General features: G+C 42.2%; 2 protein-coding genes across 5 annotated transcripts in view; one reads left to right on the top strand and one right to left on the bottom strand.

Annotated features, from left to right (window-relative positions):
• Nucleotides 1-319: 319 nt before the first annotated feature.
• Nucleotides 320-8,400, bottom strand: ccdc12 (coiled-coil domain containing 12). The gene is made up of 7 exons (XM_071915892.2): nucleotides 8,262-8,400; nucleotides 5,299-5,372; nucleotides 2,256-2,335; nucleotides 1,936-1,997; nucleotides 1,819-1,853; nucleotides 1,616-1,692; nucleotides 320-713 (listed from the first exon to the last, which is right to left on the bottom strand). The coding sequence occupies exons 1-7, from the start codon at nucleotides 8,343-8,345 to the stop codon at nucleotides 634-636; spliced, it is 492 nt and encodes a 163-aa protein (XP_071771993.1). The 5' UTR covers nucleotides 8,346-8,400; the 3' UTR covers nucleotides 320-633.
• A 1,352-nt stretch (nucleotides 8,401-9,752) lies between these two features.
• nbeal2 (neurobeachin-like 2) overlaps nucleotides 9,753-25,250 on the top strand; it is a 38,097-nt gene continuing 22,599 nt past the window's right edge. For 2 of the 4 annotated variants that reach the window (XM_071915887.2, XM_071915886.2), the window contains exons 1-15: nucleotides 9,753-10,345; nucleotides 17,834-17,922; nucleotides 18,152-18,313; nucleotides 18,790-18,871; nucleotides 19,297-19,409; nucleotides 19,729-19,811; nucleotides 20,503-20,588; nucleotides 20,724-21,027; nucleotides 21,335-21,441; nucleotides 21,832-21,918; nucleotides 22,928-23,011; nucleotides 23,274-23,372; nucleotides 23,647-24,305; nucleotides 24,443-24,575; nucleotides 24,952-25,071. In XM_071915887.2, coding sequence (XP_071771988.2) covers nucleotides 10,271-10,345; nucleotides 17,834-17,922; nucleotides 18,152-18,313; nucleotides 18,790-18,871; nucleotides 19,297-19,409; nucleotides 19,729-19,811; nucleotides 20,503-20,588; nucleotides 20,724-21,027; nucleotides 21,335-21,441; nucleotides 21,832-21,918; nucleotides 22,928-23,011; nucleotides 23,274-23,372; nucleotides 23,647-24,305; nucleotides 24,443-24,575; nucleotides 24,952-25,071 — 2,283 coding nt within the window. In that variant the 5' untranslated portion in view covers nucleotides 9,753-10,270. Of the gene's footprint in view, nucleotides 10,346-16,028; nucleotides 16,158-17,833; nucleotides 17,923-18,151; nucleotides 18,314-18,789; nucleotides 18,872-19,296; nucleotides 19,410-19,728; nucleotides 19,812-20,502; nucleotides 20,589-20,723; nucleotides 21,028-21,334; nucleotides 21,442-21,831; nucleotides 21,919-22,927; nucleotides 23,012-23,273; nucleotides 23,373-23,646; nucleotides 24,306-24,442; nucleotides 24,576-24,951; nucleotides 25,072-25,250 lie in introns of those variants that run through there. The other 2 variants (XM_071915888.2, XM_071915889.2) reach the window with 2 other exon arrangements.

Genomic DNA, 25,250 nt, shown 5'->3' with positions numbered 1-25,250 from the left:
GGTGCTTACAATAGATATCACTAGTGAATATCATACCAAAAACAGCTTTATTGTTATCTGTTCATCATTGTTGTTCCTCTATTTATCATCTAAATCTGGTCATCTATTGGATCAAAGCTAACTTTTGATTCAATAGAGTAGCAAGAAATTAATGTTGCAGTAACTACTACGAGTGGATAGGGGTCACTTGATGAATGATGATAGGTAGTGAATTTTCAGATAATTTTCTGAATAAATATGATGTATAAAAAATGTCTTTTCTCTTACAGGACGCTCAAAGACAAAACTACCTAATGATAAACATCATTGGAGGCATTGGGAAAATCCAAATCATTTTACTTGAAAATATAAAACGTTATAACAATAAGATATAAATGGTTTACAATGTGTGTCAATCAACCACATACAGTCTGTACCACATGCAGTGCTACAATGATAGCTTTTGGTATGACTCACAAAGGGAATACAAAGATCTGGTTAATTTACTCCCTATGGCCATCAAAGCAACTGTTACTGTCTTTCTTCACACAATGTAGATGGAACTGTACAGTGGGAAGCCGATGGATCCAAGCCATCAGCACGGCGTTACGCTCATACGCAGTAGTCTTCTTTCTTTACAGTCGCATCCTGGGTTCAGTCTGAGTCTCCCTCTGTTACTCCTACTGCTCCCACCGCTCCAGCCAACTCTTCCTCGCTGCCTCGCAGACGGTCCCCTGGACACACACAAACACTCACTGTAAATCTGATTCATTACTGTGTTAATCCTTCAATCACTGGCTACATTTATACGCATGGAGTAACCCGGCTTTTGGCCATACTCTGGTTTAAGGTCTTTTTCGAGTTAGGCTGTTTACATGGACCATTGATGCCCTGCGATTTAGTATCCCTGTTGCCATGAATAAACCAATTAACAGAATATTCCTGTCCATCTGTGGTGTCCTGCCCACAAATAGAACAGCCTGCTAGCAAAAAAGTATGAAAAGGTTCAGCTGACAGCTACCCCCTCCCTATGTGACTGAGGTTACTTCCAAGACCCTACAGTAATAGTAAATATTGCTCAGCACCATGTTTTTTGTTGACATCAGAATGTACCGATAACGCTGTGCGAGTCTGAGTTTGCGCAGACGGCTAAAACCAAAAGTGAAAGGAGTAAGATGTTTACATGCCACTGTAACCTCTTTAATGTGGCAGTAAACCAGGCATCTTAACTGGGTTATTCTAGCAGAGTTATGATGTTTACATGTGTCAAGCCAAAACAACATTACCTGAGTAACCGGGTTAAAAACAGAACTCTTGGTGCATGTAAACGTAGCCAATATGACTGAATGAATGAATAGTGATTGTCACAGCATTGTAACGGAGGGATAACACGACCTCATTTTAGAGTTCACCCTGTTTTGATTTCTGCTGAAAGCGCAGGCCTATTTTTAGAATGTGGATCATACATCAATAGAGGAATCACATCATTGATGTTATCAGGTGGCTTCCAGCCTCCTTGGAGTCGGGAATCCACAAAGCAATTAGCCTAATAATTGATGCCTAGCTCAGACACACTGATAGTGGCGTCAGGGAAAGCCAACGATAACATGCTAAACATGAAGTAGACAATACTAACGGATGACTTCAGCGATGGCCCTCTGTGTTCTCCTCTCCAGCTTCTCCAGTTTCTTTGCCACATCACGCTTTAGATCCCTATATCCAGAATCAGAATGTCAAGACAAACATCAACAGCAAAATGTACAGAATTAAATTAGGACTTTATGCACAATACAGTTTTGGTACATAAAAAATGGGTAAAAATCTTCAGCAAGGTCTTACCAGTCTGGTTTTCTTGGGGCAAGGTTGGCCAAATCCTGAAGAAAGAAAACAGCTGAGCATGGCAAACACTGGCGCTACAACAAAGGAAATCACAATTAACCACAAGCGAATACTTACCACTTCTTCAATGATGGGTTCTGGATTAGCTGCCTCTAACTGGTCTTTTACTTTATCTTCCACTGAAAACAAAGAATAGTCAAACAATCAAATGAATGATATATGACCAGGGCGGCGGGTGGCCTTGAGCAATAACTAACAGCTGTTCTGTACTCTGATCTCCCTGGAGGCGAGGTCAATAAAGTATGACATTATTATTACTATTATTACACCCATAGACCTTGACAGCAAACTTGGTAAGAGCACTCCAACACCAAGCCAGTGTAAAAGCCAGCGCCGTCTGTGTTTTTATACAGGACTTGTTTATGATGGATTCTCACCTGATGCAGGTTTGGCTTTGGGCACCTGTCTCTCCTTCAGCTCTTCGTCCTCTGGGGTGTAGTTCCTTAGCTTCAGCTCTCTGAGGACAGAGGGAGAGAGAAAGATCAGTGTCTACTTAACTTTTTGTTGGCCTGAGTGATGCCTATACAGAGGTGATAAATGATATATTAATATCATCAACAATGCTGAAAGCCTCTCTCTTTCACACACACACACACACACACACACACACACACACACACACACACACACACACACACACACACACACACACACACACACACACACACACACACACACACACACACACAGGTTAAACTCCAGAAGGTGGCAGTGTAGGCAAATGTATTCCAACAGAGGTTAAGGGACAGAAAAGACCATCTGCAAACCCTACACAGCTGCACGTCTGGTGTCTAGGGGGGGCTGTTAGTACTTGGAAACTGGGAATAATGTCCTCCTTTATTCGTATGAACACATCTGATTAGCATGTTCCACCTGCTCCAAGGGATAGACTTGAGGAGAGCAGCAAACAGCTGAGGAATGCTTTCCTTGGAGTTCAATTTTGCAGTCTTTCAGCACATCTCTCCACACAGTGGAATTCTTGGCAAGCTTGGTTGACGTCTCTGTAGCTTGTACCCGCAGTCCAGAGACAGAGGTAAACTGTTGTCGCAGGGCAAACTGTGAGGCGGACCAAGGGAGAGATCAGCTGTTCTGAGCTGAGCGTGGATTTGTGATGAAGCTACAGAGGGTATGCTCTAGATACATTTATCACACCCACACTGCCCAACAACAGACAGACCAATGCCTTGTATGGGTATGGGCAGGAATGCTAGTCATGTTCAGCCTTGGGCCGAGTGCAGTCCGGCCTTACTCCACACATCTCCCTCTAGCCTGCTAAATCTCTCATAGAGAGGCAATTTTCTTGTCTTCCTACCCACATCACCTCAAACTAAATTCTTATGCCACTTAGGCTGCTCTTGAAAATGTCTGCAATCTATTTTCTGCATGCCCTCTGAGCTCTGAAATGGTTTCACTATATCGCAGTTTTTAACAAATACTACTGCTGTCACAGTGGACACAAAAATGTGCTGAACATTTTTTTAAATGTAAGCACTTATAAACCATGAAACAGAAGATTAAAACCAAGCAATATAACTGTCAGGCATGAATTAAAACAATGTTACATTACAATAAAACAAACAAGAATTAGATAAATACAAGGAAATTATATAAACAATTGTTTTTAAAAATGTGTTTTGAGAAGTGAATAAAAAGATGTCACTGATTTTGTAAACCTAAGCTCCTCAGACAGGGGACCTGAGAGCAAACGCCCAGACCCATTGAGTATTTCAGCTTAAGGGCGCTATGTGAGGATCTTAGGCTGTGCTCCGGCTCATTTGGAGGTCTGAGGTGTAGTTCAGTATTATTGTTTATCATATTGTGATGAAATAATGATATTGAGTTATCATGATACACAATTCTGTTGTCTAAGTTAATGATAAAAACCAAATACTAATTAAAATCTCTCACAAAATGAGATCTGAAACAAATTGGGGAATATTATTTGCAAATTACAGAATTCTATTTTACTTTTCATTACCATGCAGTTCAATGCGATGAATATCAATTTGATTATTTAACATGTGATTTTGCATGTTAGCAGATATTGATAATCAAAATAATTTAAGATTATCATATTATTAACTTTGTCCATATTGCCCAGCCTTAGCCGTACAATAAAATCAGTACAATCTAAACAACAGTCCACTTTGTAGTGAGCAGCATTCCTCAAAAAAACAGGATGAACAGACCATGTGTTTATACCGTTTCTGGCTTCCAAGGCTGACATCATTATTTTATTCATAACTGTCCCTTGGTTTGATGCGTCCAAACCTTGAGTGTGTTTATAAATTTCCACTTCAAGCGCACTGTGGCATCAAAGGGGACCATTCATAAATTCAGAGCGCTGACACAAGCATTTACCCTCTCAAAATGTTTAGAGTGTACTGTGACTGAGGAGAAGGTGCAGCACAGTGTTCAAATGTTTACACTGGTATCAAGCTACCTGGCTCATTCCTGCTCACCACAGTAAAAATAACTCCTACAGACAACATTTATCAACATCTATCTATCTATCTATCTATCTATCTATCTATCTATCTATCCTGTGCCAAAGGAACTTGAGTGCTCTTTTCAAAGATACCTATCAGATGTTTTTTTCCCCCAAATAGCACCTAATGAGACTCAAAAGGAACAGATGCATGGTGCCTGTTGTGGAACAGGGTGTAATGTATGCTATCACCCAGGAGGCTGACAAGCTTTATGCACAAGGTCCATTGTTCTGACTTCTTGACTCTTTGATTTCTTGACTCATTCATTCATTTAAATGTTCATGTTCTTTTGCGTCATGGTTTGGCAATCGGATCTCCCATGCAATTTTAATTCTTGTCACAAGATACATTACACTCACACTCTGCTACAGATGTGTGCCTTGAATTAGCAAAGCGTCTCTAACGACCAACCAGAACACACCCAACACTGATCCATTCTCTTCACAGACAAACTTTTTAATTAGGCCTACAAACTCTGTAGCAATCTCTATTCTCATGAGAGAGTCCTATCCTGTTAGACTAGAGGGAGTGCCCCTGAGTGTCGTCAGTGCACAGTCATTAAACATAAACAATGGAAAAAAGGTCCTGCAGGACAGGAAAGATGGCTGCTCTTTCCTACTGACTAAAACAAAGTTGAATAAGCTGCAGGATATTTGAGCAGCTAATAGCACAGGGCTGTGATCCAGCACAGTGTAAACACTGCATCTCGAGACCTGCACTGGGAAACTCACTTTGTTGCTAGGAGATGGTGTTCAGATAGAGGCTAGATAAATGTTCTGTGATGCACTTTCATATCAGTTTCCGTTCCTCTTTTGTAGCTTAAAAAAAATGAGCTTATAGGGCAAGCAGTAAGCAACGGTTCCAGTAAACATGTTTGAACAAGATGAAAAACATAACAGCCACTTCTGCATCTTTGGTATCATAAACCAACCTGTGTCTCTCTTCCTCAGCCTCCTCTCCCAGGGCTTTCTTCCTCTCAGGCTCCCCATCTTCCTCGTCTCGCCCCTGTTACAATATCATCACACCATCATTAAAAAACTCACATTTACAGAACATTATTCTCACAGTAAAGACATCATTCTTTAGCTAGTTGGACTGCACACAATTAGCATGGATTAACAATCTGTATTCTGCCATAAGGAATCATTCATCAAAACCGCTGAAAAAGAAATGAGCTGCACTGCTCAAAACAACCCCTGGTTAAAATGAAGATACACAGCAGCCATGTTTACAGTCCTGGGTTACACTTACACACTATGCTAATATTTGCATAGCTAAACAAAAAAAACAAACCAAAAAAATATCAAACCTCTGTGTACAGTGCGGGCGCGTCATTTGGGAGTCAAATAGCAAATTTACATTTTGAACTTGCACATTTCTGACATTGTGCTACTCAAGAAGAATGCCAACTTTGGTGACTGGGTCTAATAAATTAGGCAAATCAGATCAGTAGTTCCTCCAGAACTTGTTTAGGATGTTGAGAAAAATCTGAGTTGAGCATTATGGCTCAAAGTAGTCGTAAATTAAGATGAGATGAAATGTAAATATGCCTGGGACTTTTATCCAGTTGTTATCCTAGTTATTTAAGGCTGGCTATTCCAAATGTCAGGTGGGAAAACTGCATGGTGAGCTCTTCTGTTTCAGACCCACTGTGATGGAGAGCTAAAAACTAAGAGGTTCCCTGTACAGCCATAGCATTTCAGACCGCAGGCCAACGCTAAGCTATTCGCTTGTAAACAATGGGGAAAATGGATTACGAAATGCCTGTAGAAATTAAGAAAAAAAAAATACTGGCCCCAAGTGAGAAGCTCTAACAAAGGATATTGAACCCCTCCCATCTTGCATTTTCCTGAAGAGGCTTCCTGTCCACCTGCTAGAACAATTCAGGGGACTGAGTCATTCTTGAAGTACAGTACGAAAGGAAAACAATCCAATGCTTCAGGAATGTCAACAGTCGTTTATCAAACACCAGCCAGGCCAACATACTTCTGTTCAGCACCAGCTTAGTCAAACACTGTTAAGGACAGTCTGGTCTAACTGCCAAAACAGTGGCTTGCACATGGAACAAGGTTTCCTGTTGCAAGGAGGATGCATAATCAAATTTGGAGGATTCTCAAAGTGGAGCAGAATAATACTGTGAAATGTATCCACTGAGAAGGTTTAGCCACTTCTACACAACAACACAGACGGAGGACCTAGTGAGGACCAACTGTAATGGTGTGGTGTGGCAACCTGCTCTCAGGGCACAAAAATATTTAGATCAAGACTCAACACCAAAAACGAATGTATGGTATAAGTAAACAGGTTACCAAAGTGGCTAAACTTGATCCAGTGGTTTGAAAAGAGTAAATGGCTCCAGGTTTAATTACTGTAATGCATGCAAGAACATGATGATGGCAATTTTCCACGCATGTTCTGCAAAGAGCTGAGCATGAAAAGACCTATACACAGGGTTTCCACTGTGGCCCTGATGTAAAATTCTATGGCTTTTCCATGACTGTCCATAACTAAGTTGGAGTGCTTCCATGACCTACAAACGTTAATCTTTCCTGGTTTGTCAACATTGTTTTTCTGCTCAGAAATGTTCTAGAGGGGTAAGAAGTCTGGCTTTCCACTACAGTCGGGTTTGCTGTGGAGAAAAACAGCTGAAAACAACCATCTAATGCAAAGACTGTGTGAAACAAGTTGCAAAATACATTCTGGTATATTCCCTAATAATCTCACACTTCCCCAGAGAATTTATCAAATTCTCTGACTTTCCCTGTCTGGAATGCACCTCTCAAAACACCATGATACTCCAGAGATTCCATGATCAATGCCTAGTGGTTAAGGAAGGAGTCCATCTCGTAACCAGGGGCTTACAAGTTGGATCCCTGCAACAGTAATGTGTCCTGTAGAAGTGTCCCTGAACAAGACACTGACCGCCCTACCTGACTAAATTCACTGTAAATCGCTCTAGATGAGTGTCAGCTAAATGCCTACGATGCAAGGAAATGCAGCTGTTGGATCTCCTAGATGCCTCTGGTTACACCAGTCTGTAGAATGAGGATAGGGTTTAGCCTATGGACCTCAAAACACTATCTGAAGTCATAGTCTTAGAAGTTGAAAGGCCAATGCTGTTCATAGTTTTACATAGGTTCGTGTCCATCACAACAGTAAAAAGAAAAAGTTAGAATAACTCAAAGTAGCATCTTAAATGTTTTAACCTATAGTATCTGCCAAATTACAGCCGAATAAATAAAGTATTTATAAGTTAAACAATTTTAGAGATCTAACTATGTAATTTAATATCTGGCTAGTTAATCTGAGGGGAAGGGGGTGAAGCTGATTAAATATGCCTAACAGAATCCTTTCAATCCGACCAGAGATGCCTTCTTCATTCTCCTGTCACGTGGCACGTGTTGAACAGCCACCACTGCTATAAACCATTGGGTATGAAACAATCGTTGTATGAAACAGAGGCCCGAGTTTGTAAACTTGCCACGAATCGTCATTCTCCTGAGCCCCTGCTTCACAACTTCAGGAGGGAATACGTGCCTTCATTCACTGAGATAGTGGCTATGACGCTAGCTAGCGATAAACCACATAAGCTAACTTTGGAAACGAGCTGCTACAGTAAACCAGACAAACTTTAACTACAAAATGATTGGCTGTATTCATGCACTGTACCTAATAAGTATTTAAGTCAGCTAAATCATGTAGGTTAAATACTGAAATCTTGTGCATCCCCCAGAGCACAACAACAAAGCCACGGACCAAGTTTAGGATGGGTTAGCTAAGTTAGCTATCGTAACAAGCTAGCTACCTAGATAACCGACTCATTTGTTCTCTTCCTAGCTACGTGTCGTTTATAGGACATATAATCACCAAATACAGACCAAATAGGATATTTACCTGAAGCTGTCTACTTTTTAATGCTTTTAGCCTCTCTTTTCTCTTCAGGGCTTGCTCCTGTAATGAACCAACATTTTTCTCCATGTTTATCTCTAAACGTTGCTCCGTTCTCTCTGAAATCCATTAATGTTCCTGTCAAGGCTGTACAGGCGAACGTTGAGGACATCGATTGTAGTGGCCTGTTGCCTGATCTTGTGATATAATTATGCTTTGTTTGAAATTTTGCTTTTAGAATTAAATTATTAGATTAATTGAAACTAAAATCTCGCTACTTCACACATCATCTGGAAGTTTTTCATTATTATCCAAATTGTAAATTTACACAAGCAAACGGGGCCTGCCTATGTAGGGTACACAGACACTTGAAGGCGTGTTCTCCTCGAATCGAATTCACTTGTCAATAGCTTACATTCATGAATTTATAAACCTACATATGTGCTATTAATATTAATTAATAGAAGTAAAGCTAACACATAGGACAGAGTGGCGCGCTGTCATCTCGCCAGTCGCACACAGAGGGCCACACACTGCTGGTCCTGGTCCTGGTATGGAATGTAGGCCATTGCCATGGCAATACAGCTGCCTCGAGCTTCTCTGTGTCCATCCTCCTGTTGATCAACATGAGTCTGTAACAAAACAAACCTGGGATAAAGATGCACTAAAAGACAAACTTTTAATCAATAAATGAGCCATGGTAATCCTATAATGAATGTTAGAGGGACACAAATATCACAGGAAAACTATAAGTCCTATTCATTTTTTGGAATATTATATAGGTCTAGTGAAACTACAGGAGATAGAAAAAATACCAAAAAGTAAGCTCACTATAAACTCACTATTGATTAGGGCAGAGTCTTTATAGGATTAATGATTAATCGTCAGGGATAGGCCTAAGAAATCATGTGCATAGAATATGGAATATTGAATATTGCTTACTAAGACTGCATGAATCAGATTCAGTAGTGTGTGTGTGTGTGTGTGTGTGTGTGTGTGTGTGTGTGTGTTTGCAGGACCACAGTACACAGATGAGTCACGGGTTGGAGGAAATAGTTGGAACTTGTGTTATGTGTAGGTCTGTCTTTATGTTGCTTGCAGTAGACATCTGACAGTCTCATCCCTAGTCTACACAATTTGCACAATACACGCTTTTATTCAAATGATTTGCGTCAGTTTCTTCCACAGTATGTGGCCATAGGCTGTCTTTTTCTGTTCCATGGTTATAGCATTTTAGTCCTTGCTGATTATTTTGGAGGGCTGATTTTTGACCACGTTATTTATTTGTTTATGTGTTTTTAATGCATGCAGACAGACTTCATATGATTCTTTATCAGTTAGGCTATAAGACTCCTAGAGGAGCCTTTATCTGGTGTGTGTGTGTGTGTGTGTGTGTGTGTGTGTGTGTGTGTGTGTGTGTGTGTGTGTGTGTGTGTGTGTGTGTGTGTCTGTGTGTGTGTCTTTAAGAATGTCAGCCTACCTGTGAGCATAATCTACAGTCAACTCTACAGTGCGTTTCTTCGCTTGTTAATAGAGTCAGAGATGAGTTGGTGATCTGCTCCCAGTAGCGCTCATCACACACACTTCTACTGACATAAATCCATATGGGAAGATATCGAGCTCGAGCTCTAGTTATTTGGCGTTGAGCGGATGGCATCTGTCGCTTCCGTGGGAACTCTCTCCAATAGGAATAGGCTACAGTAAGGCTCGGGCTCAACGCGGACATGGGTGTTCCTCCAGACATGGATTTCCACGCATTATGGTTATGATTTCGACAGTGACCACACCATGATCAGAGTGTCAGGTTTTCCTTTATTGATATCACTCTGAGAACTTTACCGTCGCGCGTGGACGAAGCACTTTATTTTGGATTGTGCTGGAATTTGCAAAAAAAAAAAAAAAAAAAAATGGTTCACAAGAGCATGTTGCGTCCTCTTGTCTTCTGGAAACAACTTCAAACAGCCGTGTTGGTGAGCGAGCGTGGAAGTTCAATGATTTTCTAATAAGAAAGATCAATGAGCAACCACACGGGCGGTGGAATGGCTTCGAAGGAAAGGCTGTATGAGCTGTGGATGTTATATTACACGAAGGTGAGTGGAAGTGAGCTGACGGTGACACCTGTTGTTGCGCCAGGTCTTATATGCCTCAAGTTAAAAACAATGCCCATGATAGTGTGTGTAGCCTATTACTTTTAAACGGCAGGCAGGTTGTCGGTCTATCCTACCTCTGTCGTTTGTAGCCAATATTTAATTACTATGAGGAAGTAGCCTGTTCGTAGCTGTATCTTGTGGTGGAAGGTGCCATAATTACACTTGAAAGGTCTCTCTCATATGACTGTTCCATTATGCCATTTCACTTTTGTTGAAGGCTGTAAGTAATATGGATTTTTGAAGGAGAATACTTTAAGAAATGCGTTTGCTCCTCGGAGTGTCGCCTACCTGCTGCAGGTGTCACTCAGCTACTTCCTGTATTCCTCTCTTAAAGCGTGTAACCTCGGTGCTATGCTGCTTAATTTTTAAACCATAATGCGCTTATTGTGTTATGGAGTTTATTTTACAGTTTAGGTGAGAGTTGCATCCCTCTTCTAACCTGAGACCTGGTATGTTTTTGGTTTTGCTGCCAGTTTGACCTACATACAGGCCACTGCACGGCTCTATTAGCCACTTCCAACGAAAATGTTACATGCCCTTAGTAACAATAGTTAAAAAAAAAATTGGCACTGGCTCAAATTCAGTGTTCAGTTGCTTGGTAAATGACTTGTGTGTGATATAGTTGTGGGTGTGCCTGTAGCTCCATCCTCTCACAGTTGCAAAAAAGGTGCAAAATGTTGGTCAATATGAAAATATTCTCAGATCAAAAGGATATTGCACATGTTTTTATGCCACACTGCCTCTTGAAAGAGGAAGATTGTTTGCCTGTGAATAAATTAATTAGGTATCATTATTTAATGGGTTTGCAATCTGCTTCCATGCCTGAGGACAGGGAAAAGTTGCTCCAGAGCAGGACGCATTTTTTTTTCCAGTTTGGATGTATGTTTACTCTTGTGCATGTAAGGACTCCTCTCTTCACCACTCAGCAGATCTAAAGGGTTTAAAGAGGGTGGGACTCAAAGCTGGAATAGTTGCAAAATGCGTCTGAAATGCAATGTGGGTCATATGGGTGAAAAAAGTGAACAAAAAGTGTATCCCCACCCTCAACATTCACCATCGAAGTGGCCTTGAGCAATGCACTGAGTCCTCCAATGGCCAACATTACAAGGCTGTGGTTCTGCTGGGCAGCTCCCAGGTGGGAGTGTGTTCATGTGTAAAATCCTCCCTGCTCCTGTGATTTCTACCTTGTCTTTTTTTTTTTTTTTTTTTTTACACCGTTTTGATCACCAGATGGCATCATGAAGTTTTCCAAGTTTTTACAGAAGTAGTTTTTGCATACCAAAATTAGCAAATTACCTACTTTATTTGCCAAGCTGTAGTAAAAAGATGCCAGAGAAGGAAGGGGACTTCATTGAGTCCTCTGTAAAATGTCATCACCTTATGTGACTTGGAACACAATAGGCTGCAGTCAATGGGATGAAGGCTTGGCTGCAAAACCACTTCACACAACAATCACCTGCCTTATAGACTTTCAAAAATGGTATGTAATTCTTTTGTTGTCTGCTGGTGAGTCAAGTTAGCACCAACAATATCAGGCTTTAACTGGACACCTCCTATCTCCTGCTGACAGGCCCTGTGTACCTTTCACATGCTTTCAGGTTAGTCACACATAAAAACAAGTTCTGACTGACGCTAATCAATCGAGTTGAAAAAGAGGTCTGGAGTTGTATTTAATCAGACTTTTTGTTAGTGCTGTAAACAAGCCTTCAGTCACTCACTTAGCAGCGAAACCCTGAAACTCTCTGTTTGAGTCACAAACAAACACACCCAGGCAGTTGGCTTTACACCCTGTAAAGATCTCACCATAAGTCTGAAAATATTTTAGAGAGCCCTGACTGTCCTGCAGTCTCTCTTTAAACTGGACTCTACTGATGCCACTGTTTTTTCCCGAGACTTATTCATATATTTGTTTCACATTTTTTCATGAAAGATTCCTCTGAATTTATTTAGCCTCTATATGCAGGTAAAGTCCTGCAATTATAAGTAAAAAAGGGATTAAATGCAACACAGTCTTTAGCAAGCAACACAGGCAATGCACTACTTGTAAACTAATCACTGATCACATATTTATAATGATGTAATACCAATACAAAGGAATATCTGCCAATACCAGTTGGCTGTTAATGCTCGGTATAAACGTTCAGTGAACATTAGTGGATAGCATGTTATAACTGTGATGAATCATAACATTTGATTTCAGCATGTTTGAGTTCATATCTTAGCCATCGCTCTCTCTGTATTTGGAATAAGAAGGCAAAACTTGCTCAGGCTTGTCAGTGATAAAGGAGCTTTGCTTCCTCTGATTGTGCAAGAAATCACACACCCCTTGGCAGATTTTTAGATCAGCTGAGGTTCAAGCCTCATGAGAAACACTGTAAGGCCATTGTGGTATAGAAATATCATGGACTAAAATTGATGTGAGCTGGGTGATTTTATACAAAATAAACAAGCAAGCAAACAAACAAATGGGCAGGCACGAAGATAGATGAACAAATCTTTCATGTCACCAATTTTCCGGAAATAAAATCCATGCAACCATCATGTCTACACACATTAGTGGCATTGTTGTGAAAATTATTTTCAAAATGTAATCCATTCCAGATTACTATCTTAAATGATACAATAGTATATGGCTATATTAATATCGGCGTCAATGCGCTTTTGTTTTCTCTTCAGCTGTTTTTCCTTTTTAATCAAGTTCAAGTAATCAACTATTGAATAAGTAGGTCATAAGTAGGTCTACATATACACAAATGTTTATTCAGTAAATGCTTCTTACAGTTATCAGGTTTTTGCAATCACTGTTTACTGTTGCGCTGTTTTGAATGATTCTGTTTTGAGAGCATGTTAAGCCGAGCCATGCTCAGTCCCAGTCCCTGCATCAAGCCCTTCATGCAATGGGCCGTAGATACTTGTCTTTTGTCTGGTGGAGTTTCACCAGCCTTACTGGCAGTATTTCAGAGCTCCATATCTCAAATCTGACAATTTTTTCCAGGCCATCATAAAAGGCTCATGCCTGACAGGTATGGACATATACAGCAGAGTCTGATCTAATGACTCAGGGAGGCAGTTGACTTCACTTGCCAGATCGTGTCTGAAGTCACCTAAAAGGCAATATTACTGGAGCTGCTTGTTTGTTCCCTTTTCCAGCTTCATATAACAGTAAAACTATGAAACATTTGTTGAACAACAATTTGATGATTTTAGTGTTTTTTCTGTTTAATGGCATGGCAATGATGGTTGTAAGTAATAGCTGGTTTCATGTTATTACAAAAGCATCATGTGTCAACATGCAGTATTCAGGCTAAAGCAATCACTGCCTTGTTAGAGAGACACCAGGATAAGACTTTGTGATAGAGCCTAACCGCTGAGCTCATGTGGTCAATGCAGCATCCATTGCCTAAAGCAGAGATAGCTGATTCAACACAAAAACACTGTGGACCCTCCAGAAGTCGTAATGCTAAGGAGCTGGATGGAAGCCTGGAACAAAAACACCCTTTCTAGACAATAAGGAACAATGACAGCCAAGTAAGGGTGCAGTAAGATGCCAGGCTGGTAGATAAATTGTGTGTGATTATCATGTGATAATTAGCTTGAAAGACAGTTATGTGGATTAATTAAAGCCTGCAGTGTGGTAGAGATGAACCACAGTGACAGCCCGACTGCCACCCATTTACACAGCTGTGAAACCTCTTTTCATGCCCTTTTGTTAAGAGCAAGCAAGGCAGATTTTCTGGCTTTTGTTACTACCCTGTCACCTACTGTATATTCTTCTCAATTTGTTGATCTCTTGTGCTGTTAGTGAACAAGCTATGATGCAGGTGAATATACTGGAAAGATACAACAACAACCTACCCTGCAGCTCAGTTTGACCGTCCTATGAGCCCTGTGATTGCAATCCCTAATGTCCCCTAATCTCCCCTGTTTACCAACAGAAGGGCCAATCAGGAAGCTCAAAGTGCTCTTTGCTTTCACTTGTGCAGGAAGCTGGAGCGAAGCAGAATGCCAAGCAGCAGAGAGCTGCACAGCTGCTTGGCCCAGCTCGGCCATGTGTAGAGAAAACAGAGATAAATGATACAATTCATAGGGAATGATGACGCATGGTTAGTCTTTGACAATAATCCTTTTAGGTCAAATTGTGATTTGCCATTTTCCAAATGTACCAAAACATACAATGAATGATTCAGTGAGCTAATTGCTCTGGTCAATGTCAAGGGTTTCATAGAATGTTGAAGTGCAAGAGCAGGGTGTGTGTTTCTGGAGAGGTGTTGATCAATACTAATTTCGTAAGGGAAGAATTTTTTTTTAGAGATTTCTCACATCATTTCTAAAGGGTGGGGCTTTGCCAGGTGCCTGACCCAATTTAGCTTTATCAGAACCTTCATGTATTTCCCTTGGTTTTACTTCTCATTATATAACAAACCAGTCTTGCTTCCTATCTGTGAGGTGCTGCTCACACGGTCCCTGTTTTCTCATGACTTCAGTCACTCTCTCTTTGGTGAACTTCATTTTTATTGTACTATAAAAAAAACACACTACATGTCCTAGTTTCTGCTGTAGCCAACCTCAGCATGCCTAAACAACAACCATCCCTGCTCCCCAGGGAACAAGAAAAATTCAATCTCCTCTCTTATAAAACAAGTAAGCAAGTCTGTTGTCGCTTGGTTTCAAAAGTCAAGGCTGTCATCATATATAGAATCGTATACTCATAAATTCTCAGCCATGCATTGCTGTTGCTTAATAAGCCCTTGCTACTATATGTCTTATTAGATTATGGATTCCGGTAGACTGAGATAAATTATGACATATCCCATGCAGGGTGTTATCTTCGACAGCATTGTGTCTATATGTGTCATCGTAAGTTAACTACTTATAATTGCATACAACCGCAGTCAAGCTGAAGAAGGGGTGTTGCAAATATTTCCGCATGTCCTTGCCTCTCCTATTTACGTCTCAACAGTACCTGATTTGTCCAGATGCTGGCGGCATGAAACAATAGGTTGTTCGCAATTTCCTGTTTTCACAGTGTATGTGGAGGATTTTATGTATTTGTGTGATTACAATCATTTCAATGAAAATATTGCAATAAGTTTAAATCAGATTGTGTGTTGAAACTTACAGTGATAAGGGTAAAGGCATATGAACTAAGCTGCCTGTAATTGTAAATACAGTATTCTTAACATGGTGGGATCCATTGCTTTATTTGGATCAAGAATGCACACTCAAATCACATTCTAGTCTGTTTGCACTTTCACTTAGTATTTCCTCATGCAAATGCATCTTTCATGTCAGTCAACAGCAGGTGCAGGCAGTGACACGGTTCCAACGGTGAGACCTGTATTTCAGTGAATAGCTGTTTCGTCTAAAACATTTTTTTTGGTCTTTTAAATTAGAAAGTATAAACACAGCTCTGAGTCTGTAGCTGTGGGAAGTTGTTGTCGAGACCTCCCTGACATCTGCTCTCAACTAGTTGTAGAAGCAAAAGAGGAAGGGGTTTGAGTAGGCAGAGTCTGAGTATGAAGGAAATAGGCTTCGGTTAAAGTGACTTGGCATTTCCTGGTCGCTTGCTTGACACTGGGAGAAAAGGAACAAGCGAGTCAGACGCTAGTGCTGGTTAGGAGTGATGTGCGACTAGTGAGCTGTGCTGTGGACTAGACTGAAGGCTCTTCTGAGACTGGGTTCGCATGAACCCGGCTCCCTGCTCAGCCACATACAATGAGAGATGGACTGGCTCGCAAGTGAACAGCAGCTGGTAATGTACATTTCAAATGAATGCAAGAATAATAAAAATAAGTGGTGATGCAGTGTTTTCAGAGAGTTAATTACATTAGTCTTGATTCCATTTTGCTGTTACTGTAAATAAAAGAATTGTGATAATTAGTTGCACATTAAACCTGCTCTTTTAAAAGTGCTTCTCTAACCTTGACATACGTGTTAGACCTCTATACTTGGAGTCTTCTTCATTAGTGCTGCTGTTGAAGTGACCTACACTATGGAGGCTGCATCAGCTACAGTATACATTGCTCATTTGAGAAGTAGTTGCTTGGCAGCTTAGGGGAAGTGACTGATGGATTGTTGTATCATGTGCTGTTTATGTTATTTGTGTACCAGTCTGAGTAAGTCACACTGTCCCCTGATGGGAAACACTCATGTTCTCCATCACAAAGGCTGTTCTGAGGAAGTCAACAGTCATTCTACCTTGAAATTAATTAACAGTGGCTGCATGCATGCTAAATGTAAAAGTTCATGTTGCTTTTCACACAGCGCATTTGGGAACATTTCTAGATGTCCTCTCTTTTGTAATTTTATTTCGAAACACTGGATGTGCATGAATGTCACCACTGCTCTCTATCCTCAGTGTCTAATAATTAGCATTTGCCTTTGTATAAGACTCAGTATCTTGGTAGGGTGATATTTTAGTAATTTGACCTTTGGTGGTCTGTATGATATTTCCAGCGATTCTCAACCTTTTTCATATCAAGGACCCTAATTTAGTCCACATTAGAGACACGGACCCCCATTTTATGAGATTTTGTCTCTTGGACCCAAATCTGAGAATATTTTTATTGTTAGATATGATTTTGTCCAGAATTCCTGGACTATCTGTATTGTAGGTAGAGATAACAGTGAAACTATGATTAAAACAGTCATTCTTCTACATTCTCTAATTGTGTTAACCTCTTGTAAATGAAATAATGCTGAAGTTTAACAATTCATCAATTTGCTGGGGTCCCCAGCAAATTGATGAATTGTTAAACTTCAGCATTGAACCCCCTCAAGGACCACTGGTGGTCCCCGGACCCCATGTTGAGAACCATTGATTTAGACTGTTGTGAGATGGGGAGACTGATGTGAGGAGGGAAGAGTGGCAGGATATGTTGCACTGCTGAGGCAGATAAAAGCTGCGATAACAGATAAAAAAAAACATCCTTGTACAGTTGAAACCATCTAACATGCCATTACACAAATGCAATAACACAATCAGTTCTTGCTTAAAACAATTGGAGGCAGACGTTGAAAAGTGCACACACATGTTGCTTATGAATGATATGGACTTTCAAGAAAGGAATAAATTGCATTGGGATTGATTTTTGTTTATTTAACTTCACTATTTTTTAAAAAGGACAGAATTGGCTCATGTGTTCCTCTCTGTGTGACTGACATCTCTTTGCAACATCCTGTTTCAGAAACAGGTCCTCAGGTTTAGTCAGTGCTGTGTTTTGAGTGTGTCAGTATAAAAATCTTTTTAAATGGTAGTAAGAAAAAAAAGATCACAAACAGGGCAGATTCCATTGAGGGAGTGTTTTATGCAACCACGCACATTTTTCCTATACATTGCGTTCTCACGACATGCATGTGACTGCAGAACTGGAGGCGTGAGGACAACTTTATCTATTGCTTCACATCTGCTTTTCCTCCCTCCTGCAGAAAGACGTAGGTTATCTGCAACAGTGGCTAGAGGCGTTTGTTGCCTCCTTTGAGAAGCTCATTGATGTGCAGTCACTGGAGCCTCGGAGGTGAGTGGGTTAATACTTATTTATGTTATACAAACTGCATAGCCAGAAGGCACCGGTTGGTGGTTGGTATCTCACGGAGAAGCATGAACTCTGACCCCCTGTGGAGATTTGACATGTTTATGCTATAGTAAACAAGGCCGGTGTAACATCGCCCTTTGCCTTTGTTTCTCTGCTGTTGCCTCCTCCGCTCTCTTCCCCCCTCGCTCCACTTCCTCCTCTCCTCTCCCAGGCTGGAGGAGTGCAGCTCAGAGGTGCCCCTGATCCCCAGAGAGGTCCTCGTGCTCCTCAGCACCCAGCTATGGCACAGTGCGCTGCACCTCTCCGGCGCCGAGCAGAACAGCAGCACCCCGCACCCCCTGCTGCTCATCAAGTTCTTCATCATCGTATGCAGGTGAGGGCCAAGTATAGATGTCTTTATCATAATATATAATAAGCAGCAGAGGATGATTCGGTGTTGTAGCATTCTACACCTGCTGCACTGACATCTTAATGACCGTCGTCTTAACGCTTAATGAAACACACACTGACTGTACAAAATATTCAGGACACCTATTCTCATCATGAAGCACACTGATGAAGTGAATCCAGGTAAAAGCCGTTATCCCTTATAGATTTCCTTTATTAAATCCACGCCAGTCACAAGGGAGGAGATGTAGACGAAGAGAAGCAGACGAGTTAGAGAAGGGTTTTTTTTTTAAGCTGTGAGATGTGGTTTGTGCAAAAGCTGGCTGCACCTCAGTATCAGGAAGATGTGCCTAATATTTTGTAAATTCAGTGTATTTGTCTTTTTACCCAAGATGGAAATGAAAAGAGCATAAGGCAGATTTATTTTAGGTTTTAATGCCTTGAATTTCTCTCCACTTCTAGGAATATGGAAAACATCGACCCAGACAAGACCCCTGGCTTTGTTTTCGAAACTATCAAGCTTTTAAACTTCTGTTTGAACCAGGTAAGGCCCAGCACTGGCAATATGAACTGTAACTCAAACAAGACATGGATTTCAATGATTTATTAAAGGGGATTGGCTCTGCAGCCTGCTGAGTATATCATGCATGCATAGATTATTTAGGGCCCATTCAGCTGAACTACGCAGAGATATGATATAGTGTGTGGAGACAGAGAGCTTACTTGATCTAAATGCTATTTATATTGCGTGACATCTTCACAGACAGAAGTAACAGAACTAGTTTACAGTGAAAAGAGTGGGTGTGTGGTTGACCTTTTGTTCACTGTATTGGAATGTGTTGTCTTTGTTACCTGTTAAAAGAATGTCAGAAATAGAAATAGAAATGTGTGCTATGGCTCAAGATGATGTGTATAAACTGTTTGTGTGTGTGTGTGTGTGTGTGTGTGTGTGTGTGTCCGCTATGTCAGCTAAAGAAGGGAGTTGAGGAGCAGTCATCTCTTCAGTTGGTCGCGCAGTACGGACTCGTGCTGTGTGAGAGCTTATTTGACCCTTATCAGACATGGAGGAGACGCCTGGCAGGGTGAGTGTGTGTGTGTTGTGGCCTCTAAATGGGATACTGTAAGAATGCCTGTAAGAATGTGTGGGGGTGGAATATACAGACACACATACACACATACACACACACACACATATGTGTCTTCCATCACCACTTCAGACATCATACGCACTGGCTAACTTGTTGCCCAACCCTGTCAGAAATTGTAACACCTCGTCCCGTTGCCTCTAAGCCTCGATGCCACGCCTCATTAGTGCCAACAGTATCTGTGGCAATCACACTCTGACTTGGCATGAGGTAATGTGAGTGGGAGTGCAGTGACTCCTGCCTTTGTGTGTTGCAGGGAGGAGGTGAGCTTGATGGAGAGGAACAAATATAAGTTCTCCCCTCTCCCCTTGCCAGAGGAGCTGCCTGCTCTCTTCCACGGTGAGACACTCCCTCTCCTCCGCTCCGTTACACCCCACATACCAGAGGAATCTTCCCCTAAACCGTTTCCATCACTGCCCAAACACAGCTTAATACTGTCATGTTGGACTTCCAAACATTGCCCTTTTGTTTTCCCCTCTTCTCCTAGTGCATTGCTCTCCTCTCTTACCTCTTGGTCTCTTTGATTGAAAAATAAGTAGTCAGTGCAGTCAGTCGATATGTTTGGTCTTGGTTAAAAATGTAATTATATGGTGTCTAATTATCAGGCTTCTATCACCAGAGTCCAAGTGTTTCTAATTATAGTGACCCGTTTGATCAGCAAGTGCTAATCTATAAACCATGGGGGAAATCTCAGTCTGGGCAAGTTTCAATATGTCTAAAGATTAGGAAGATTATACCGTAAGACTCAACAACACGCCTCAATTGGGAATGTTAAGAGGTAATTGTGTAATACCTGGCCAATTAGCAAGGTTTACACTTATCTGTTTGAAATAACCCTGAATGACACCGGTGGTATTGCGGTGTTGTAATGCTGAGTTTTTATATCTTTAGGAAACCAGTTCTTTTATACAATATTTGCATGATGTTATGACAGCGTTGTGTTGTTCTTTTCACTGTAGCATGGGGTAGTGGAAGCTTGTCTTGCATATTCATGTCTCTTTGGCTGACTCTACCCACTACATGCCCACAGAAAGCCTACAGGACAGTGAGCAGATCCCAGAGCTCCTCACACTCAGATTGGTTCATCTTCAAGGGGCTGTCATCAGCGGAGGAAAGGTGCGCTTCCCCGTCTTCCGTCTGCGTCGGCCTTTAATTGCTGTGATTCATTCAGCCGTCTAAAACACTAAAAATGCAAATGAAAACTGTATGAGTCAGAGTCGCTGTAAGTGTCCGTGCGTCATTATTTTTCAGAAGAACGGCCTCCTCTCCATCACCCCTCACTCTGTCGAGGATCTGTTCTCCGTTCTGCGAGCCTGGTGCGGCCGGACCGCCGCCGAACCCAAGGACTCCAGGCTGCTGCGGCTCACTTTACAATGTCTGACCGCGATGATCCACATCCTGCACTCCAGCAGCCCCGCAGAGCGACAGGTGGAGATCAGGACTATACTGGAGGGCTACTTCCAGCTCCTCAACTGGAACCGCCCGCCTGGCAGCGAGCAGGAAGACGGGCAGAGCTGGGAGGACAGCCTGATCTCCCTCCAGAGCCATATGCTGAGTAAGAGCGCTTGAACGCCACACAAGCACCTCATTACCAGTTCCAGCTACCCCATTTTTTTTTTTAATTCAGTACTGTTTTGAGCACAGGTGCTTTTGTATGGATCGGTATAGGTACAAATGTGTTGTATAACAGCTGTAAAACCTTAAAAATATATTGGAATAATAATAATTCAGTACTGTTTTATCTATTTCAAACAGCATCAAACAGGATCAAACTTATTTTCTGAGTGACAGATAAACTTGCTATTAATAAGGGTGTCTGTCTTGTCACGATGAGTCAACATGCTAGTGGTTGTCGTCTTCAGCTGCTGTGCCGGAGATCCTGCAGTGTGCTGACAGACCAGTCCTGCAGGCCGTCTTCCTCAACAACAACTGCTTCGAACACATCCTCCGGCTCATTCAGAACAGCAAGGTCAGGCCCCTGTCCATCTAACTGTGTGTATCTACTCTATATTCATCTTTCTGTCAGCTGTTTGTACTCATCTGCCCGTCTGTCTGCCAGTCAGTCTGTCAGATTTTTGTCAGATGTATTACCGCATTTATTTGCCTGAATGCCACGTCTGCTGGCTCCGTCTGTAGTGAGTCTAACCTCTGTCTGTGTGGTCAGTGTGAAACAACAAATCACAAAAATTGATATGCTTCCCGCTGGTGTCGTGCTTACACAGCTGCACAAGTCCTGCTGCAGCCGTGGAGAGACCAGAATCAAACCTGGCTCTATTAACTCTCAAAGATAACTTTTTGTCTAATTGTCTTGTCTTTTTGTCTGTGTGTGTGTGTGTGTGTGTGTGTACATGCTCTGTAGCTCTATCAGAGCAACAGGCGTAGGCCGGAGCGTGAGGTTGTGTGTGACCTCACTACACGTTTACTCACAGAGGTCGAAGTGGATCAGGTACTTTCCCCCATGGTGTTGATATGAGTCTGTCAGCAGGAAACTCAGCCTCCTCCTCTCCACTCGCTCGCTGCTCTGAGCTCTTTAAACAGGAAGCCTTAGACAGGAAGTCTGAGCTGTCACGCTCATTTGTAAATAATGCAGGTAGTGCAGCTATACATGACTGTTTTTCTCTATTTATGTCTATCCATCTTATCTGTCTAATCTGTCCATCTAGAATGGTTGATTTTGCTGTTGTCTTGTTCTACTTAAATCCCACGTGTAATAAATATGAGGACAAGCTGGCATAGTGCTTTGTGCATGTCTGACAGTTAAGATTTGGATATGAAGTTGGAGAATGCATCTTTGCTCGGTGCGGGAGAGTTGGTTTACGTCACGTTCAGAGGTAGAAGCTGAATTTCCTGTTGACAACACCGGGCAAGAAGAGCATGTTGTGTGTTTTGTAGTGCATGAGGTGGTCATTTTTCCATGCATGTCTTCCCTTGTTCCCTTCTCAACGCTCCTGTTTTGGCTTCTCTGTCGTATAACTGGTGGTGTTTGTAATGAATATCTGGCTTATGATATGTAGTATATCTAGTATATGTAGTGTTTTTATACAGGATTCACATTTCACATTTCATTTTCATGGGCTGGGGTTTCATGTTACCTAAATTCTAGCAATAGACAGGGCTTGCCTCATTCCTTGTTTGGCTTTGGTTTTGCATGCTGGGACCTATCAGTAATTAACAAAGGGGAGATTGTTTGGTAACTGGTGCAACAGCTCTCTTTGACCCAATCTGCTCCTGGTGTGGTAAAGAAATGTGCTTACTCTTGGAAGCTGCATTTAATGGAAAATTGAACAGAAATCGCCTTTCCTTTTGGTGACCAAGATTTGGTCAGAAGTTACCTGTTTCCTTTTTGCTTATGTGCAGTTTAAATATTCACCTTTTTCAGGTTTTGGTGTCACATGGTGCACACGTTTTCAGTTCTGAGATACCACATGCAATTATACCTGCCTCTGTTTATGTAGGTTTGGGAGAGAGGATCAGACACTATCACAGTTCATGCCTTAGGAGTCCTCACAGCTATTATGAGTAACTCTCCCTCTGCTAAGGTAAGGGCCTTTGTGATCTACCATGGTCAAATATTAAACTCCTTTCCTCTGGTATCCTTCATGCTTCTCTGCGTATGTCATTAAGCATATAATACTTGAATTCCTACAATACCGCTAACAAAAATGAGAGCCTGATGAGCAGGGCTGTTTTTCCGTTCATTTAGGAAATTTCATTGTGTTCCCTTCCACTGTGTGGAAGTGTGCCAACTAGTTATCCCCTGAGCAGCTTTCTGCAGCCTATTTCTGTCTCCTTCCCCCCCAGGAGGTTTTCAAGGAGAGGATTGGCTACACCCAGCTGTTTGATGTGCTGAAGAGTCAAGGTCAGCCCACCAAGAGGCTGTTGCAGGAGCTGATGAACATGGTGAAAACAGCACATTTCCTCATTATCCCCACTGAGTACTGATATGATTCAGAGACAATGGACGTCATGCATTTGTTCTAACTGGCTGTACTGTTCCTTTCCAAATTGTGTTACAGAGTTAGTTTTACCTGAAATTATTGACCATGTAGTCCTTGATGAATAATCCATATGTTGTCTTCATTCTATTGAGTTTGCATTCCCTCTGTTTTTCCCACCAACTCCTCCTCACTGTCTCCCTTCTCTGTCTCATCTCTTTATCCGTCTCTGTCTCCAGGCGGTGGAGGGTGAGCACGCCCACGCCCATCACCTGGGCATCAGTAACGACCAGCCGCTGCTGCTGCTGCTGCAGTGGCTGCCTGATCTGTCGGGTCAGAGGGACCTTCAGCTGCTGGTGGCCCAGTGGCTGGCTACCGTATGCGGGGGCTCCTTGTCCTGCCGCACCGTGGCCGTGGAGGCGGGCATGGTGGGGGCTTTGCTGCAGGTCTTCTCCCAGCCACAGAGTCTGGATAAGCAGTGTGCGGACGCCCTGCTGGGCCTCCTCCAGGACCTGGGCTCTCTATGTCTGAGGCCGGAGGAGCTGAAGAGCCTGCTCAGACTGCTGAGGGTGGATCAGGACAGTGGCACCGGGGTGGGCAGGGGGATGCACCCCTACTGCACTCGCATCATCAGGGTGCTGTCGGCCATGGCTGCCAGGGAAGGCCAGGACAGCGCCTTGCAGTACTTTGATCTCACACCCCCCATGGCAGGCATCATGGTGCCCACTGTCCAGCGCTGGCCGGGCAGCGGGTTTGCCTTTCACGCTTGGCTCTGCCTCAACATGGAGTTCCCCTCCTGTTACTCTGACTTCTCCAACCCCCATAAACCCTCCGCTAACTGTGGCACAGGGGTTCAGTATGACATGGGCAAAGGGCCACGCAGGAAACAGCTCTACAGGTACTGCAGACCAGAGGGACACAGAGTGGATTAGATATGATGGATATGCATGAAGAGTTGAAGAGTTGAAGCTTTTGTACATATGTAACTTGATTTTCCAATAGTAACCTAAACCCCAAACTGTTTCTTCCATAAAGTTTCTTCACAGCGAGTGGAACTGGGCTGGAAGCCTTCTTCACCATGGAGGGTGTGCTGGTGGTGGCTGTTTGCACTAAGAAAGACTACATGGCCGTCCCACTGCCAGAGTACCCACTAACCGACTCTTGCTGGGTAAGATTTTGGTCAACTTTAGCCCCATTTAGGCTGTCCCAAGCAAATATAGACCAGATCAAGGAGAAAATCACAAATCATAGTTTTTCTCTGAGGTTCTGTCTGAGAACCCTTATCTCTTAAATTTGCCTGGGCCTGAAACTTAGTATATGACTGAATATATTTAATGTAAGAAATTGAAGAATGTGCCTCCTGAAGCTGTGAACTGTGCCAGTGTATGACCTTTCCTGTTTTGTTATAATGAATATAAAAAAAAGTTACCTATGTGTGATCAGTAACCTTTCAAAACAGCTTCCAGCTCTGTATATGCATTATTTTAGTGTAGACTCCGACAGAAATCTCTCTGCTCTTTAACACCCATCCGTCCTCATCACAGCATTCAGTGGCCATAGTCCACATCCCTGGCCGTCGTCCATTTGGTCAGAACCTGGTCACCATCTACATCGACGGAGAGCAGCGTAAAACTGCTCAGCTTCGCTTCCCTTCTTTCAATGAGGTAACTGACAAAACGAGAAACCATAGAAACACAACGAGGGCCATTTAATTTAGCATGAAATGCAAATAATGTGGCCTCATTATCACTTCCCTATTACTGTTCCATCTTTTTTAAGGTAAATGTGACTAAATTGTTGACTAGTATCTATGGCGGCATGGCACAGTTCTCCTCTATCAGTC

The sequence above is a fragment of the Centroberyx gerrardi genome, chromosome 12 (assembly GCF_048128805.1).
Source record: "Centroberyx gerrardi isolate f3 chromosome 12, fCenGer3.hap1.cur.20231027, whole genome shotgun sequence".
Classification (NCBI taxonomy): Eukaryota; Metazoa; Chordata; class Actinopteri; order Beryciformes; family Berycidae; genus Centroberyx; species Centroberyx gerrardi.
Note: the sequence above shows the minus strand (reverse complement) of the source record. Positions and strands in the feature narration are given on the sequence as shown.

Excerpts from the sequence above, each read along its gene's own strand:
- ccdc12 (XM_071915892.2), bottom strand. The coding sequence starts at position 8,345 with ATGGAGAAAAATGTTGGTTCATTACAGGAGCAAGCCCTGAAGAGAAAA. Across the intron at positions 1,854-1,935 it reads AACCCATCATTGAAGAAGTG|GATTTGGCCAACCTTGCCCC; the intron begins GTAAGTATTCGC and ends TTCTTTCTTCAG. Across the intron at positions 1,693-1,818 it reads GCCCCAAGAAAACCAGACTG|GGATCTAAAGCGTGATGTGG; the intron begins GTAAGACCTTGC and ends TTCTGGATATAG.